General features: G+C 27.9%; 1 protein-coding gene across 11 annotated transcripts in view; it reads right to left on the bottom strand.

Moving 5' to 3' along the window:
• Positions 1 to 13,424, bottom strand: part of LOC107440090 (NADP/NADPH phosphatase nocturnin) — a 129,170-nt gene that overhangs the window by 18,932 nt on the left and 96,814 nt on the right. For 4 of the 11 annotated variants that reach the window (XM_071187931.1, XM_016052880.4, XM_016052882.2 and 1 more), the window contains exon 2: positions 3,054 to 3,146. The exons of the other annotated variants lie outside the window; for them this stretch is intronic. Coding sequence is in view for 3 of the 4 variants with exons in the window: in XM_016052880.4 (XP_015908366.1) it covers positions 3,054 to 3,146 (93 nt within the window). In the remaining variant the exon portion in view is untranslated. The remainder of the gene's footprint in view (positions 1 to 3,053; positions 3,147 to 13,424) is intronic. 11 annotated transcript variants of the gene reach the window in all.

Here is a 13,424-nt window from a genome sequence, read left to right as displayed (position 1 = left end):
GTTGCATGTATCAAAGGTTGGATCAAATTGGTTTATAGCTCCAAAAATAACTATTTGTCATAAAACAGGTCTAAAAACAAATAGCTTAAAAATAATAAATTATTGTTTCTTTGGAGCTATTCAACAATTATAAAAAGTCTAACTTCCTCTAAATTTATTTCTTAGGTTATATTTTGGTTTGCTTAGCATCTAGCTAAATAAGCTAAGATGCTAATCATTGTATCCTTTATTAAAACTTAAGATAATTTTAAAAATGTGAATTTGTTGCATTTATCAAAGGCTGGATCAAATTGATTGATAGTTCCAAAAATAACTATTTGTTACAAATCAGGCCATAAAACAAATAGCTTAAATAATAAATTATTCTTTCTTTGGAATTATTCAACCAAATAGGAAAAATAAAATAAAAAGTCTAAGGTTGATAGTTAGTTCGGCATCTAACTAAAAAATTATGAAGCAAATCTATTGTATTCCATACTAAAACTTAGGATAACTTTTTAAAATGTGAATCTGCTGCATTTGTTAAAAGTTGGGTAAAATAATTCAAAGCTCCAAACAATCGTTAATTGTTACAAAATCATTACAGGTTAATGACGTGAATAAAAGTAAAAATTATGAATATCTATGAAAAGAAATAGAAATATGTTAATAACAATTGGAATAAAAGCGTGTTTCCTTGTTGCCAATCATTATTTTTATTTCAAGGTTCAATGAAATAGGATGAATACTTAATTAAAATGATGAACTAAGTAATCCGATAATCATATAATATGCTAATTATTATTTTTTATTTTGTATTACAGTAGTTAGAGAACAAAGATTATCTTTTACTAGTTTTATGACCGGGAGATGCTGATCACTGTCATAATCACGCGAAAAAAATAGACATGAAGTGTACAAGAGAAAGCTTTCATGTAGCAATTCTTTTGACGTTGTCAAAAACAGGAATTAGAAAAAGAATTAGCTTGAAAAGAATCTATTTACTGCATCTAATTTGATACAAGAACATAAATAGAATTTCTTGACATTTTTTTAATAATTTTTAGTATTAATTAGTTCGTGGTAAAGGTAATTAGTTTTTGCATTTTATACTGTCATTTTGCATTTAATTTGACGCAAGAATAGAAATTAAATTTCTTAAAATTTTTGCATTTTCTAAAATTTTAATTAGTTTGTGGTAAAGGTAAGTAATTTTAGATGAGTAGATTATCTACACAAAAGTTTGGAAAGAATAAACACTGCAAAAACAATCTCGGGAAAAAATATTTTAAAATTTTATAGAATAAACGTAAACAAACAATTTGGAAAAATAAGAATGCAGATTCGCAACTTCAGTGGTGATCCTATTATTGCTCATAATTTCTTTTTAAGGGCGTTTCTCAAAATAAATCGTGAGTGCACAGTAATTATTTTTTCGATGCAAATTATTTTTAAGTAATCATATTTAGATTTCATCAATAGCTATAAGTATCAAGTCTTCTGTTGGTAATAAAAGATATTTTTATTTTCAAGTTTCTTCAGTATCTGCAAAATGAAAGTGGCCAGTTTATTCAATCATCAACTAATTAATTATTTTGTTCTCAGAAATTTAAATAAAAAAAATTATCATAAGAATATTTTTTTAACCATGAAATTTTACACGATTTTAGATTTTGTTTTATAATTTTTTCTAGAAAACAAAAATGATTCTCAGTTAATTAAGTGACAATTTTTAGTACTTTTCAGATTATCATACAGAAAAATTGCATTTTAGGGATATTTAAGTTAATCACTATAGGAATTAAAAGTTCGTTAACCTCAAAAGCCTCTTTTTCTTTTTTTCTTTTTTTTTTTTTTACTTTTTCTTCGCTTGCCATCTCTTTTTAACTAATTGTTGAATTCACAAGTACAAATTAAGATTGAACTGTTTTAACTTTAAGAACGCTAAACAGAAAGTTTGATCTTGCAAGACATTATCTAAGGTAGTTCGAGAAATTTACCCATTGGCGGTTCTGCCTGCAAAAAGTCGGATTTTAACCTGCTGTTTTTTCGGCATATTAAAGTCTGTTTTTCCATGTTATTAGATAGGGTGTATTGGGGAGAAACATTTTCCCAATTTTACCCTTTCACTAAACCACCAGTGGATTCAAAAACTTTTCACGCTTTTTTAAGCAAGCAAAATTTTAGCCTAGTAAAAGTTTTACTCTAAAAATTAAACTTCAGTAAAACACCATAAAATCTAACTTTAAATAAATCACACAAACTATAAGATTAATTATGAAAAATTACGTATTCAGTATAAAATATTGTCACTATAAAATATATTAATGTCCCAATTGCTATCATTTTTTATATTTTTAATTAATGTAAAGGATCAATTAACTGCGCTGTGAGCATTTTATTGTTATCATTAAAACATTTTTATTGAAAAATGATACCAACACTGAACTATTATCATAATTCATATAAACTAACTTTAAATGAATCACACAAATTATAAGATTAATTATGAAAAATCACGTGTTCAGCATAAATTATTGTCCCTGTAATACAAATTTTTGCCCCAATTGCTATCATTGCAAATAATTACTTTTTTGATATTTTTAATTAATGTGAAGGATCAATTTGCTGTATTCTGAGGACTTCATTGATATCCTTAAAATATTTTTGTTAAAAAATTAATCCAGTACTAAACTATTGCCAAAAATAAATTAAGCATTTACATGCGTTAGCGTTATTTCACTTTCTATAAAAAGAAAAAAAAAAGAAGACTACCTTTATTTTCTAACATTATAAATTTTTTCTATAAGCTACTTAGACATTTATCTAACGTTATAACGAACAAACAACGAGGAATAGTTTTAAAATATTCACTTACAAAAATATCTAATTTTAAAAAGTAGTTCCCAGAAAAAAAACTGAAATTTACAAAAGTATTAAAGCTTTCCATTGGTATTTGTATGCTTGTTTAATGTATTTATTCTAAAATGATCCTTGTCAAGAAAAAAAGAAGATATGTATTTATTATATGGTGGTCTATGTAATTTATGTGCATAAGATTTGCATGCACAAACCTTTTAAATTCCGGAAGAACAGTTGATGACCTCCCATAACTTATGAATGTGCAGCATTTTTCTAGCTGACAGCAGGAAGGAACAATCAAGCCCCTTTAAAAATAACGATTACGTTTTGAGCATATAATACAATAAAAATGATTTAAAATAAAAGAATCTTGATAAAACATTTTTTAAATAGTTTAAATAAGTTAGTAAACTATAAATAAAAGTAGTGTTTTCGCATACAATACGTCCGATTTCAGCTAAAATATAAGTGTTATTATGAGAGTAGTAAGAGTTTCTTAACGATCTTATAATTTTTAAGAGAACTGACATAAAAGTGCCTATTTTTTATTCAAGAAAATTATATATAAAAGGTGTATGTACATTATATATATTCATTTTCAACTTTTAGAATTTTTTTAGCCTGCAATTTTATAACTCCACATATACTCCATACATCCATAATGCACACAATATTAAACATTATTTTATCACAGAACGTGTATTCACAAAGAGCATAAGTAGCTGAGCTAAAAGTACGAAATACATATCACAAATGCATGTATTTGGATAGTGTTGACATCTAGTTTAAAATCCAGTTACATCAAAAATAGTGTGGTGCAGCCATCTAGTGTGTCAAATAAGAAATAATAAAATTCCAGGCCCAAGATATAGATATATTTAAATCTTTTTGGTGCATTACTTTGGAAAGCTCTAGCCCTGAAATATCACGGGCACAAGAAACAGGAGACGAAAGCTCCCGCCGTGATTTTGCCGGGAGCGAGAGGGAAGAGGTTGAAACTTAAATTGTAATTTCAATTGAATCTGAAGTAGCTAAACATTTAAAGATCTAAAAATCTAAAATAGGAAGTCAGAAAAGTTTTAACGCGTAAAATAAAAAATCTCCAAATTAATTTATCAATTAATGTTTCCCAATCAGCACGGAATCTGCACGGGGAAAAGAAAGTAAGAAAACATAATTCTGATTAGTAAAACCAAAATATACAGTATTTAAACCATTCATTTGGTAATTTTTTTGGTAATTTTTCCCTTCACATAGTAACGGTTTACTTGAAATGTTGTCTTATAAAATAATAGTTTTATTACCCCACATTTATTAAAGTTCGAAATTGAAAAGATATAATATATAAATAAATAAATGATTTTTCTGCCATGCACTAATGTATTACGTTAAAATTATCCAATTTTAACAAATATTAAAAAACCATAATGCTAATTTTCCAAATTCATTCAGTAAAATTACCAAGCTTTTTGGTGTTCTCATAGTGCCTGAAACACGGAAAATGTTACCATACTCTGGTAGTTCTGACCATAATTTTTTTCTAAATGTGTATTGCAGTCTTTTAATCGCAGTAGAACGTTTGATTTACAATAGTTTGTGGTCAGCAGAATTCACAGCAAATGTCTAGAATTTATCGGTTTCCATATATATATCTTTTATGATCTTACTGTATGAAACTAGAATAATTTGAAAACTGATTACACATTACAGAGCAAAAACGTCTACGCATTTAGCAAAGGAGGAGAAGAAAAAGAAAATTATTTAAAATAAATAGAATGAATTTTTACACAAACATATAAAAAACAAAAGTAGGCGGAACTTTATTTGCAATACTCAGTTGATGAGCCATGGTGGCTCAGGAAATAGAGCGCTCGCCTCTCAATTAAATGACCCAGGTTCAAATACCAGCGATGGCTAGTCGATACGAATTCCACACCGACCACAGTGCTGATCCTCAGTGGTAGACGAATCATTGGTTAGAGTTCCCTTGTCGTCAGGCAAACTGAGAGAGGTTTTCATGGTTTTCTTCTCTATGTACCGCAAATGCGGGTTAGTTCATTAAAAAAGTCTTCCACGAAGGCAGATTTGTCCCAATACTTGATCCAGGTGTTTTCTGGATTGGGTTTAAAATTACAAGGCTATTGAGTTGTGCATAGGTTGTCGAAAACTCAAAAATGAGTCGGCTGTTCAGCGATGATTATAAAGTAAAATACTTAGTTGATAAACTATTTCTTTCCTTAGTACTTATTTTTAAAACTAAGATGCTATATTGTAAAAGTAAACTATTACATAATTTTAGCAATTCCATAAAAAAAACTAATTTCACTGAAACAGAATTTAATGAAGTAAAAAAACTATTTTAATTTTTTGGTGCTTCCGATTAGGAAGTGCTCATACTTAAAATATCTTCTTATATTTATTAAAACTTATTTTAAAAAAATATTAACTTTTCGATAAAATGGTCAAATAAGATTATATAATGAAAAAATTCTATACTGGAAGAAATTGGCATGATGAGTTGTAAATGTAAACTGGCTGAAATAGATTGATCAGAATAAAAAAAGGACTTCTGAGGACGAATTTGTTTAAACGAATTACTTTATATGCATCATTGAACTAAATTAGGAATGGAGGACTCTAGGGCACACATTTAGAATAATGTTTGCAGTAGTGAGTGATAGATAAAAATGAATGTCTTCTTTTAAAATGAATTCCTTCTGCCGTCTTTTTAGAAAATAAAAATGGTCTCTAGATATATTTGAAATAAAAATATTATTAAAAAAAGCAGCAAATAAAAAATAAAAAACAACATTGATGAAATTTTATGAAAACATAAGTCCATGAAAAAAAAATATGTTATACTCGCGAAGTTATTTTAAATTACACTAAAAAATTACTAACTGTGTATTTTCGTAAATATATGTTTATCACTGAGTTCGCAAGTCTTTGGATTGAACATAACGGCAAAATCAGAGGTAAAAACCATGGTTTTCACTATCTCGTCTAAAACTGCTTTTTTTTTCTATAACTGCCTTAAATAGTCAAAAATTGTAAACTGCAATCTCTGGTCCAAAACTCTTACAACACTTTTTCCTCAGTACGTAACTCTTTTTTAAAATAGACGCTTCATATAAGCAATACGAAAATATTAAGAAAATAATAGTAAACATTAATACAAAGTTGACAATAAACTTATTTTGAACCTGGGTCCATATATTAAGCTTATATTTTATGAAAAGAATTTAGTAAAACTTTCTGGTTTTATCCTTTTTATCTTAAGCCGTCCAGTTTATACATTTTTGGACACGGGTCTCGTTCAAGTATCCCGTTACAAGAAAAGACCATCACGGTATAGGATTTAAGTAATCACCCACGACTGAATAAAGTTAAGTTTTATTTTGTTATCAAATTATGCAAATATGCTTTCGAAACAATATAAAAGCTGATAAAAGTTAATCACGTCGGACAGAAATTCAATTCGTGCAATCTTTTACGATATATATGATGGAAATTGACGACACATTTCGATAAATTAGGAGAACATTCGGAAGAGAAACAAGCTTGATTTGGCAAAAAGCATTGGATTTGATTAGACCACAAGAAATTGCGCGTCTTATGCTGACATGCCCTGAACAAATCAAATGCGACTTAAAGAATTTTAATTTTCACTTCACTGTAGGAGAAAATCGTCTGCAGGAAACAATATTTATGATTCTTTCATCAGTTTCTTTAAATGCGAACAGAAAGGCTAATAGTTACGATTTTCAGATATCATTTTTATTAATTTTTATTACTTGTTAGTTGATTATTCAATAAGTTTTGTTTTCCTCATTTCACATGATTTAAGAAAGCAAGAAAAAAGAAGTCTTTTCTAGAATAGACGATGTTGAAATTCGTTCGAACTGGGAACTTGGAAACACTTCCAACGGAATATAGAACAGCAAATGCGATTTACAGTAATTAAATTGCTCGATGCATTGACTGCATATACTTATACTGACAAATAAAAGTACTTCGTTATCACGCATATTAAAATAACTACACCCATCATATAAAATTTTTCAGAGTTCCCTTTGTAGTGTTTGAAAAAAATTTTACTTGTTTATGCATTTCTACGAAGCTTCCAAAATCCCATTTTTCATTCATTGTGGATGTGGTAGGGTTTGATAAGTAATAGCATTTTATTTAGTTTCTGAGTGTAGTTAGCTTTATTTAGTTCCTAAGTTTTATTTTTATAGTTTTTAATTTTTCCATCATACTAGATTAACAGCGTCATAAAATGCTTTTTACTTGTTCAAATAAGAGCATAAAACGAAAAAAATGGAAGAAGAAAATAGAATCATTAGTTTAGAAAACACATGTTATTTCATTGAGAAAACAAATAATTGCGAGTAAGGACAAAAACATTTAACGCCCACGCTCACGAAATACTCAAAGTCTAAGCAAGACACTCTACAATTTCCATTTTTTTTCTGAACTATTTTTAAAGAGTTCAGTAAAAAGTTTTATCTGCAAACCTTTGAAAATAAGGACAAGGTCAAAAAGTACATTTGGCATGCTTTTATTTATTAAAAAAAGCATTTGATAAATAAAGCTACTTGGATGAGTAAAACTTTCCATAATAATAATTTATAATTACTGATTCTCATTTAATTCTTTTAATGATTCTTTTTTTAAATAGTATTGGATGTGTTCAGTTAATAACAATATATCAGTTATTGGATAAGGAATTAATAATAAAAGGGAATTAATAATTGGACCATTATTAATTCCTAGCTTTGACTGAGGAAAAAGCATGGAATTAAGCACTGTGCATTTACTCAAAAAGCGCTAATAAAAACTAAGACCCGGAGTTTGATAGAACTTTTTGTGCATTTCGAATTTTTGAGATATTAAGTTTTATTTTTATTAATATTATAAAGCGTTTTTAAAGTGATGAGGCTTAAATCTTTAAAATCTACTTAATTACGAGAATAATTTCAGAGGTTTACCCGGTGTTCCATTATGTCCCACGATTTTTCTATGGGATTCAAGTTTGTGGAATCTTGTAAAGTATTTAACGGGAAACATAAAAATTTATTGTAAAAGTTGTCTTGAAAAAGTGTGGCTTTTTATGCACCCCAAACTTTTCGTAGGTTATTATAGTTAAAAACTCCAACCATGGAATGTTTTTAATTTCATTTAATTTTTTTATAAGAATTGGCATCTGACAAAAACATGATTTGGTTTGATATATGAGTAATTAAAATTTAACTTTGTAGATAAAAAGTATTTCCGTCCAAAAATGCTCACACTTCACATATTTACCCCCCACTTTTTATTGAAAACAAAATTATATACTTTAATATTAAGTATAATTTACATTAGATCTAAAATCTTCACATTTACAACGCCAAAAATACATTGTTTTTTGTTCAACATATCCTGTTACCTAGCAACACATTCCATACTTCAAGAAAATTATACTTGTCTAATAATTCTGTAGATAAAAAGAAGTTTTCAATTACGATGGAATAAAAATTTTCAGGTAAAAAAAATAGAATTGTTCCGCTAAGTTTTACTGTTACTAAAAATGCTTTGAGAGAAAATACGAAATTATAATTCTGAAAATTCAACTTAAACAAATATCACAGTAAATGATTAGAATCTAGAAAAAAGTTACACTTTTGAAAAATGTTTAATTACGTTCTTAGTTTAAATTATGCTACAAGACATACAAATCCTTTCAAAAGTTCGATTTTTAGAAAAAAAACACTCATCATACAGTAAAAATATTTTAAAAAGTAAGAGATATTTAAATAAGAAATTTTTCACGAATTTGTTGAAGATCGCTTCAACAGAATACATACATTGATAATTCTCAGAATTATGCAAAGATAAAAGCTATTTAACTTGTTGATGCTCAGAATTGAAAAAGAAAAGGAACCATATGACTAATGATAATGTGTGGAACTAAACAGAAGGAAAAACCATTTACAAATTGATAATGCTTAGAACTAAGCATATAGATACACCATTTATTTATTAGTAGTGCATGAAAAAAAACCAGAAAGATAAAGCATTTATTGAATGATAATTTTTATCTAATTATTTATTAATGCTCAGAGTAAAATAGAAAAAGAAAACAATTTTTTGGTTGATAATACTCAGAATTAAACATAAAGAGAAGCTGTTTATTTATTGATAATGCTCAGAACTAAGCGAAAAGAGAAAACATTTATTTATTGGTAATCCTCAGAATTAAACAGAAAGAAACCCATTTATTTATTAAAAATATTCCAAACAAAACATATGGGTAAATCATTAATATATTGTGGAAACTGATAACTATTTTTAAAAAAAATTTGATTTAGCTTTTTTTTTTCTTTGCAATTAGAATAAAAAACCTAAGCATTAACTTTAATTTCTTTTTCTTTGAGTCCTCAAAGTTTCAAAATAAATTTCTGTTCCTCCTATTTTTAATTAGAAGATTATTTTTACTTTTTGGAATTACATTAAGGAGATAGAAGAAAAACTAAATAAGTAATGGTAAAGAAACTTTTGTGAAACAATTATAAAACATTTCCCTACAAGTAAAAAATTACACAATGATTACGAAATAATATATTTTTAGCTTCGCACTAGACTAAAAAAATGCTCTAAAACAAAGCGCTGAACCAGTTTTAAAGAGCTAATAAAAGAAAAATAAATAGAAAGTAAAAACTCAGAATTGAAGATAAATTTCCTTTGTTTCCCAATAAAGAATGACAAAAAATATCAATTCTTAGTGCTCAATTTTTTTTGGAACTAATTCAAGCATCTAGAATTAAGAAACTAATGAGATTATAGGATCTTAAACAAGGTCAAGAGTTGAACAACCATCCTCAGTTAAATATAGCAAAATGTCTGTCAAAGTTGAGAACTCTGATTACTAAACAGTTTGTTTTCTTCCAATGTTACTTTCACTTTATTTTTACAAAAGCGTTAACCCAAATTAGAAAAAAAAGTACATAAATCTGAAGTAAATCCCACACATAATTGCATCAATTATAGGAGGGGCATTAGCTTTGTGGCTTCTTTCAGTTGGGTTATCATCATAAATCCGAAACAAATAACGAAAAACGGAGTAAACTACTTTTTTTTTCACTTATAATACCGTCAGGTAATCTGTTCCTTCCTCCTAATGGCGCCAGAATATCAGACGCCTGTCCTTTTTTTCTAAAAACAAAAATGCATGCACTATTTCGGTAATATTAATTTAAAACAAATTTTAAATTTAGTCACAAATCAGTTACCTATATACAAACTGGTTGTATTTATATATGAGTTGGAAATATATAAATTATTACTACTTACGAATATTTTTCAATTTTTGCAGTAATCATTAAACTTTCGGGCAGAATAACAACTCTTTTTAAAATAGATGTAACCCATTCAGAATACAAAAATTATTATTTATTCTAAGGACTTTAAATTCATGACATCAATTTAGTATAAATTCAAAAAAAAAATCATATGAAAGGTCTATTATAACGCAATAATAATCCAAAAAGAAAATACTAATTGGAAAAATTCGGAAGTGGTATCAAATTTGGGATTAATTTTAGCGAACTGTTTTTCGTATTCGCCATTTGTTCAACTAAAACAAAACATAATCAGAAGACTATTTCATAAGCCATCTACCTAATTTTAGTTATTTGCACTGAGCTCATTGTTTAAAAAGTAGAAATAGCACTTTCCATGAGAAAAGAAAACAAATAAGGCAATCAAACTAAACATAGATAAAGATTTCTGAAGAATTTTTCAGATAATCTACATGCTACACGCCTTTTACCAAGTAATAAAGGAGCAATGTTTAAAAAAAAGTACTTTAAAAAGATTTAAGTAAAATAATCTAATGTAAACAGAAGAAAGGATAAGTGAATGAAAATGAACTGCTGGCTACTGTGTTAAGTATTGTCGATAAATAAGGAAATTAACATTAATTATATTTATTGAGAAAAATTGTCAACAATCGTCTTTAATGATAAACTTAATATTTTTTAAAAAAAATATTAAAATTCGCGATTTGCTTTTATTCATCTTCAGATTGAAGCTTATGCACGGGAAAAAAGAGTTTCTCAAAATTGAGAGAAAATGTGTCAAATATAGTAGAATTCAAAATTAAATCAGCTTATACTCACTTTTGAGCAAAATGCATAGTCTCAAAATTCATGCGGAGGGAGAAATGTGTAAGAGAGATGTTCATCATATGCTGGCAGGATTCGAAGCAAGGACCACCAGTTTCTGAGTAAGATGCGCTTACCACCATAATCATAACCACCATAGCTCACCCAAATCCAAGGTGAGTTATGAAGCTTTATAAAGTGGCAGTCACAATAACACATCAAGAGAAACATATTTTCGATTTCAGTGGCACAAGGGGCTACAATTTGGAAAAATATGGTCAAAATGGCTTAGTCGAAAGATTGGTAATTTTAATTTTGCTTTTTTCGCTGTTTCTTAAAAATTTTTAAGCGAAGGAATGTATGTCATATTGAATCATTGCGGCGGCCATACTATAAAGCTTCATAACTTTTTGGAGAAAAAAAATTAATTTCAAATTTTTAAATTTGAAAAAAAAAAAGAGATTCACACGTTGAATGCCACGCTAATTTTACATGGCTTGCCCGTCTGGCCAAAATGATTTTCTCAGTGTATATTGCATTAATTTCTTCAAACTATTTAGAAACGATAACAATGTAAAAAAAAAAAATTAAAAGCATTAAAAATTTACTCGAATTATGTGTTTCGAATAATCTTGGCTTCGCCGATTACCGGTGATCTCCGTGGCGCTACGATCAAACTCAGTGCCGGTCACCGGTGACCCCCATGGCATTCAACGTGTTAAAGAGAAGAGACGAAAAGGGAAAGAAACTAATTATTCGTTTCTAAGAAGGAAATTGGAAAAACGAAAGAAAAATATTAATTTCTATAATATAGATGGAACTCTCTTTCATTTTCCAAGGAGTACGGAAAGAAAACAGAAATATTTAAAAAGCCTTGTTAAGTGTAGTGAAGTTTTTGTTAATACATGCCCATTGAAATAAATGAAAACGAAAATATTCCCAATGAAATACGAAAATATTCAATTCCAAAGTTAAAATTGAATTAAATTTCAAAAAAATGTCAAAAAAATCGCAATGATCTATTTTTACACCATCTGTAAAGTATAAAATAATGGTTTAATCAACTAGTTCATAGTCTATTCCTTATACATATGTATAGAAAAAAAATCATGCAAAATTTCAAGTAATTTGAATTTGATTCAAGTGAATTTCATGTAAAAATTCAAGTAATTTGAACTAAAATATGTTGAGATAATGCATTTCGAATTTGACATTTCGAATGAAGGAAAATAACCGAAAAATTAAATTTGTGAAAAAGAACAACCAAAAGACAATTATCAATTTACTAACTAATAAAAACATATTTTTTTAAATCATCGTAACTTTTTTTAATATATATATATATATATATATATATATATAGGAAACAGATGTTTTTGTCACAATTGACTTAAAAAAGGTAATTGGGTATCTTTAACATAGACACAGGAGAACATTTTGCAAAACTTTGAAGATTGAAACAAAACAGAACTGTCACCGCTTTATAATGACAAAGCAACGCAAAAAAAGCAGTGATCAGCAATAGGTAAGCGACTTTTCTCAATGACTGCGTTGTTTACTCCGTTTCTATGGTTACTCATTTCTAAATAGCGCAATCCGAAGATTCATCTTATCTTCATTCAGATAGAGAAACAAAAAGGAGTCGCACAACTTTTTTTTTCCTATTCGGAGAATCCAAATTCAAGAAAATTAACAAAAGACTTTCACTTGTTTTGAAAATATCTTTCACTTTTGTTTATTTTTCGATTGAATAAACTTAAAACAATATTATGTTTAGGAATAGATTGAAAAAGAAAAGTATAAACTGTAACTCGCGTGAATGACTTCCAACAACATAATTTTTTACAAAAATAACATTTTCAAATAATGAAATTTTTTTTAACAATTTAGTTTATGTCGAAAAGGCAAAATTTCTTAATTATTAAAAAAAGAAGTTTCGTAGCTTAAGTCTTAGAAAGGAGTCATTGAATCATTGTAAATTATTGTAGAATCTTCAGAAAAACGAATAACCATGAAATCAGAAGGTGGCCATTTCATAATTGAAATTTCGCTACCTCAAAATCTATAGTTTATTATGATTATTACCTAGTGCCCCAACTTGCATATACCCGTTCCCCTTGAAAAATGACTTTTGATGAAGTCAATATCCATCGAAGCCACTTCCTGGAAAGGTTCTAAGGAGAGCGGTTTCTTTTTTATTTTGATTAGTACATGGGGAGATGACCTTTCATTTGATTCGGTTTCAGTTGATTCCGAAACTTTTACTTTTTAGCAATTCAGAATTGGTTGAAGGTATTGAGGGAACTTGGTTGTAGATTTTGCACTGCAATACGAAAACGTTACGCAGAAAAAAAATTGGTAAAATTACTGAACTGAATGGCAATAACATTTCTGGTAATAAAAAAAAAACAATTCTGGTAATAAAAACTAAAATAT

The sequence above is a fragment of the Parasteatoda tepidariorum genome, chromosome X1, assembly GCF_043381705.1.
Source record: "Parasteatoda tepidariorum isolate YZ-2023 chromosome X1, CAS_Ptep_4.0, whole genome shotgun sequence".
Taxonomy (NCBI): Eukaryota; Metazoa; Arthropoda; class Arachnida; order Araneae; family Theridiidae; genus Parasteatoda; species Parasteatoda tepidariorum.
This window is presented reverse-complemented; position numbering and strand designations above follow the sequence as displayed.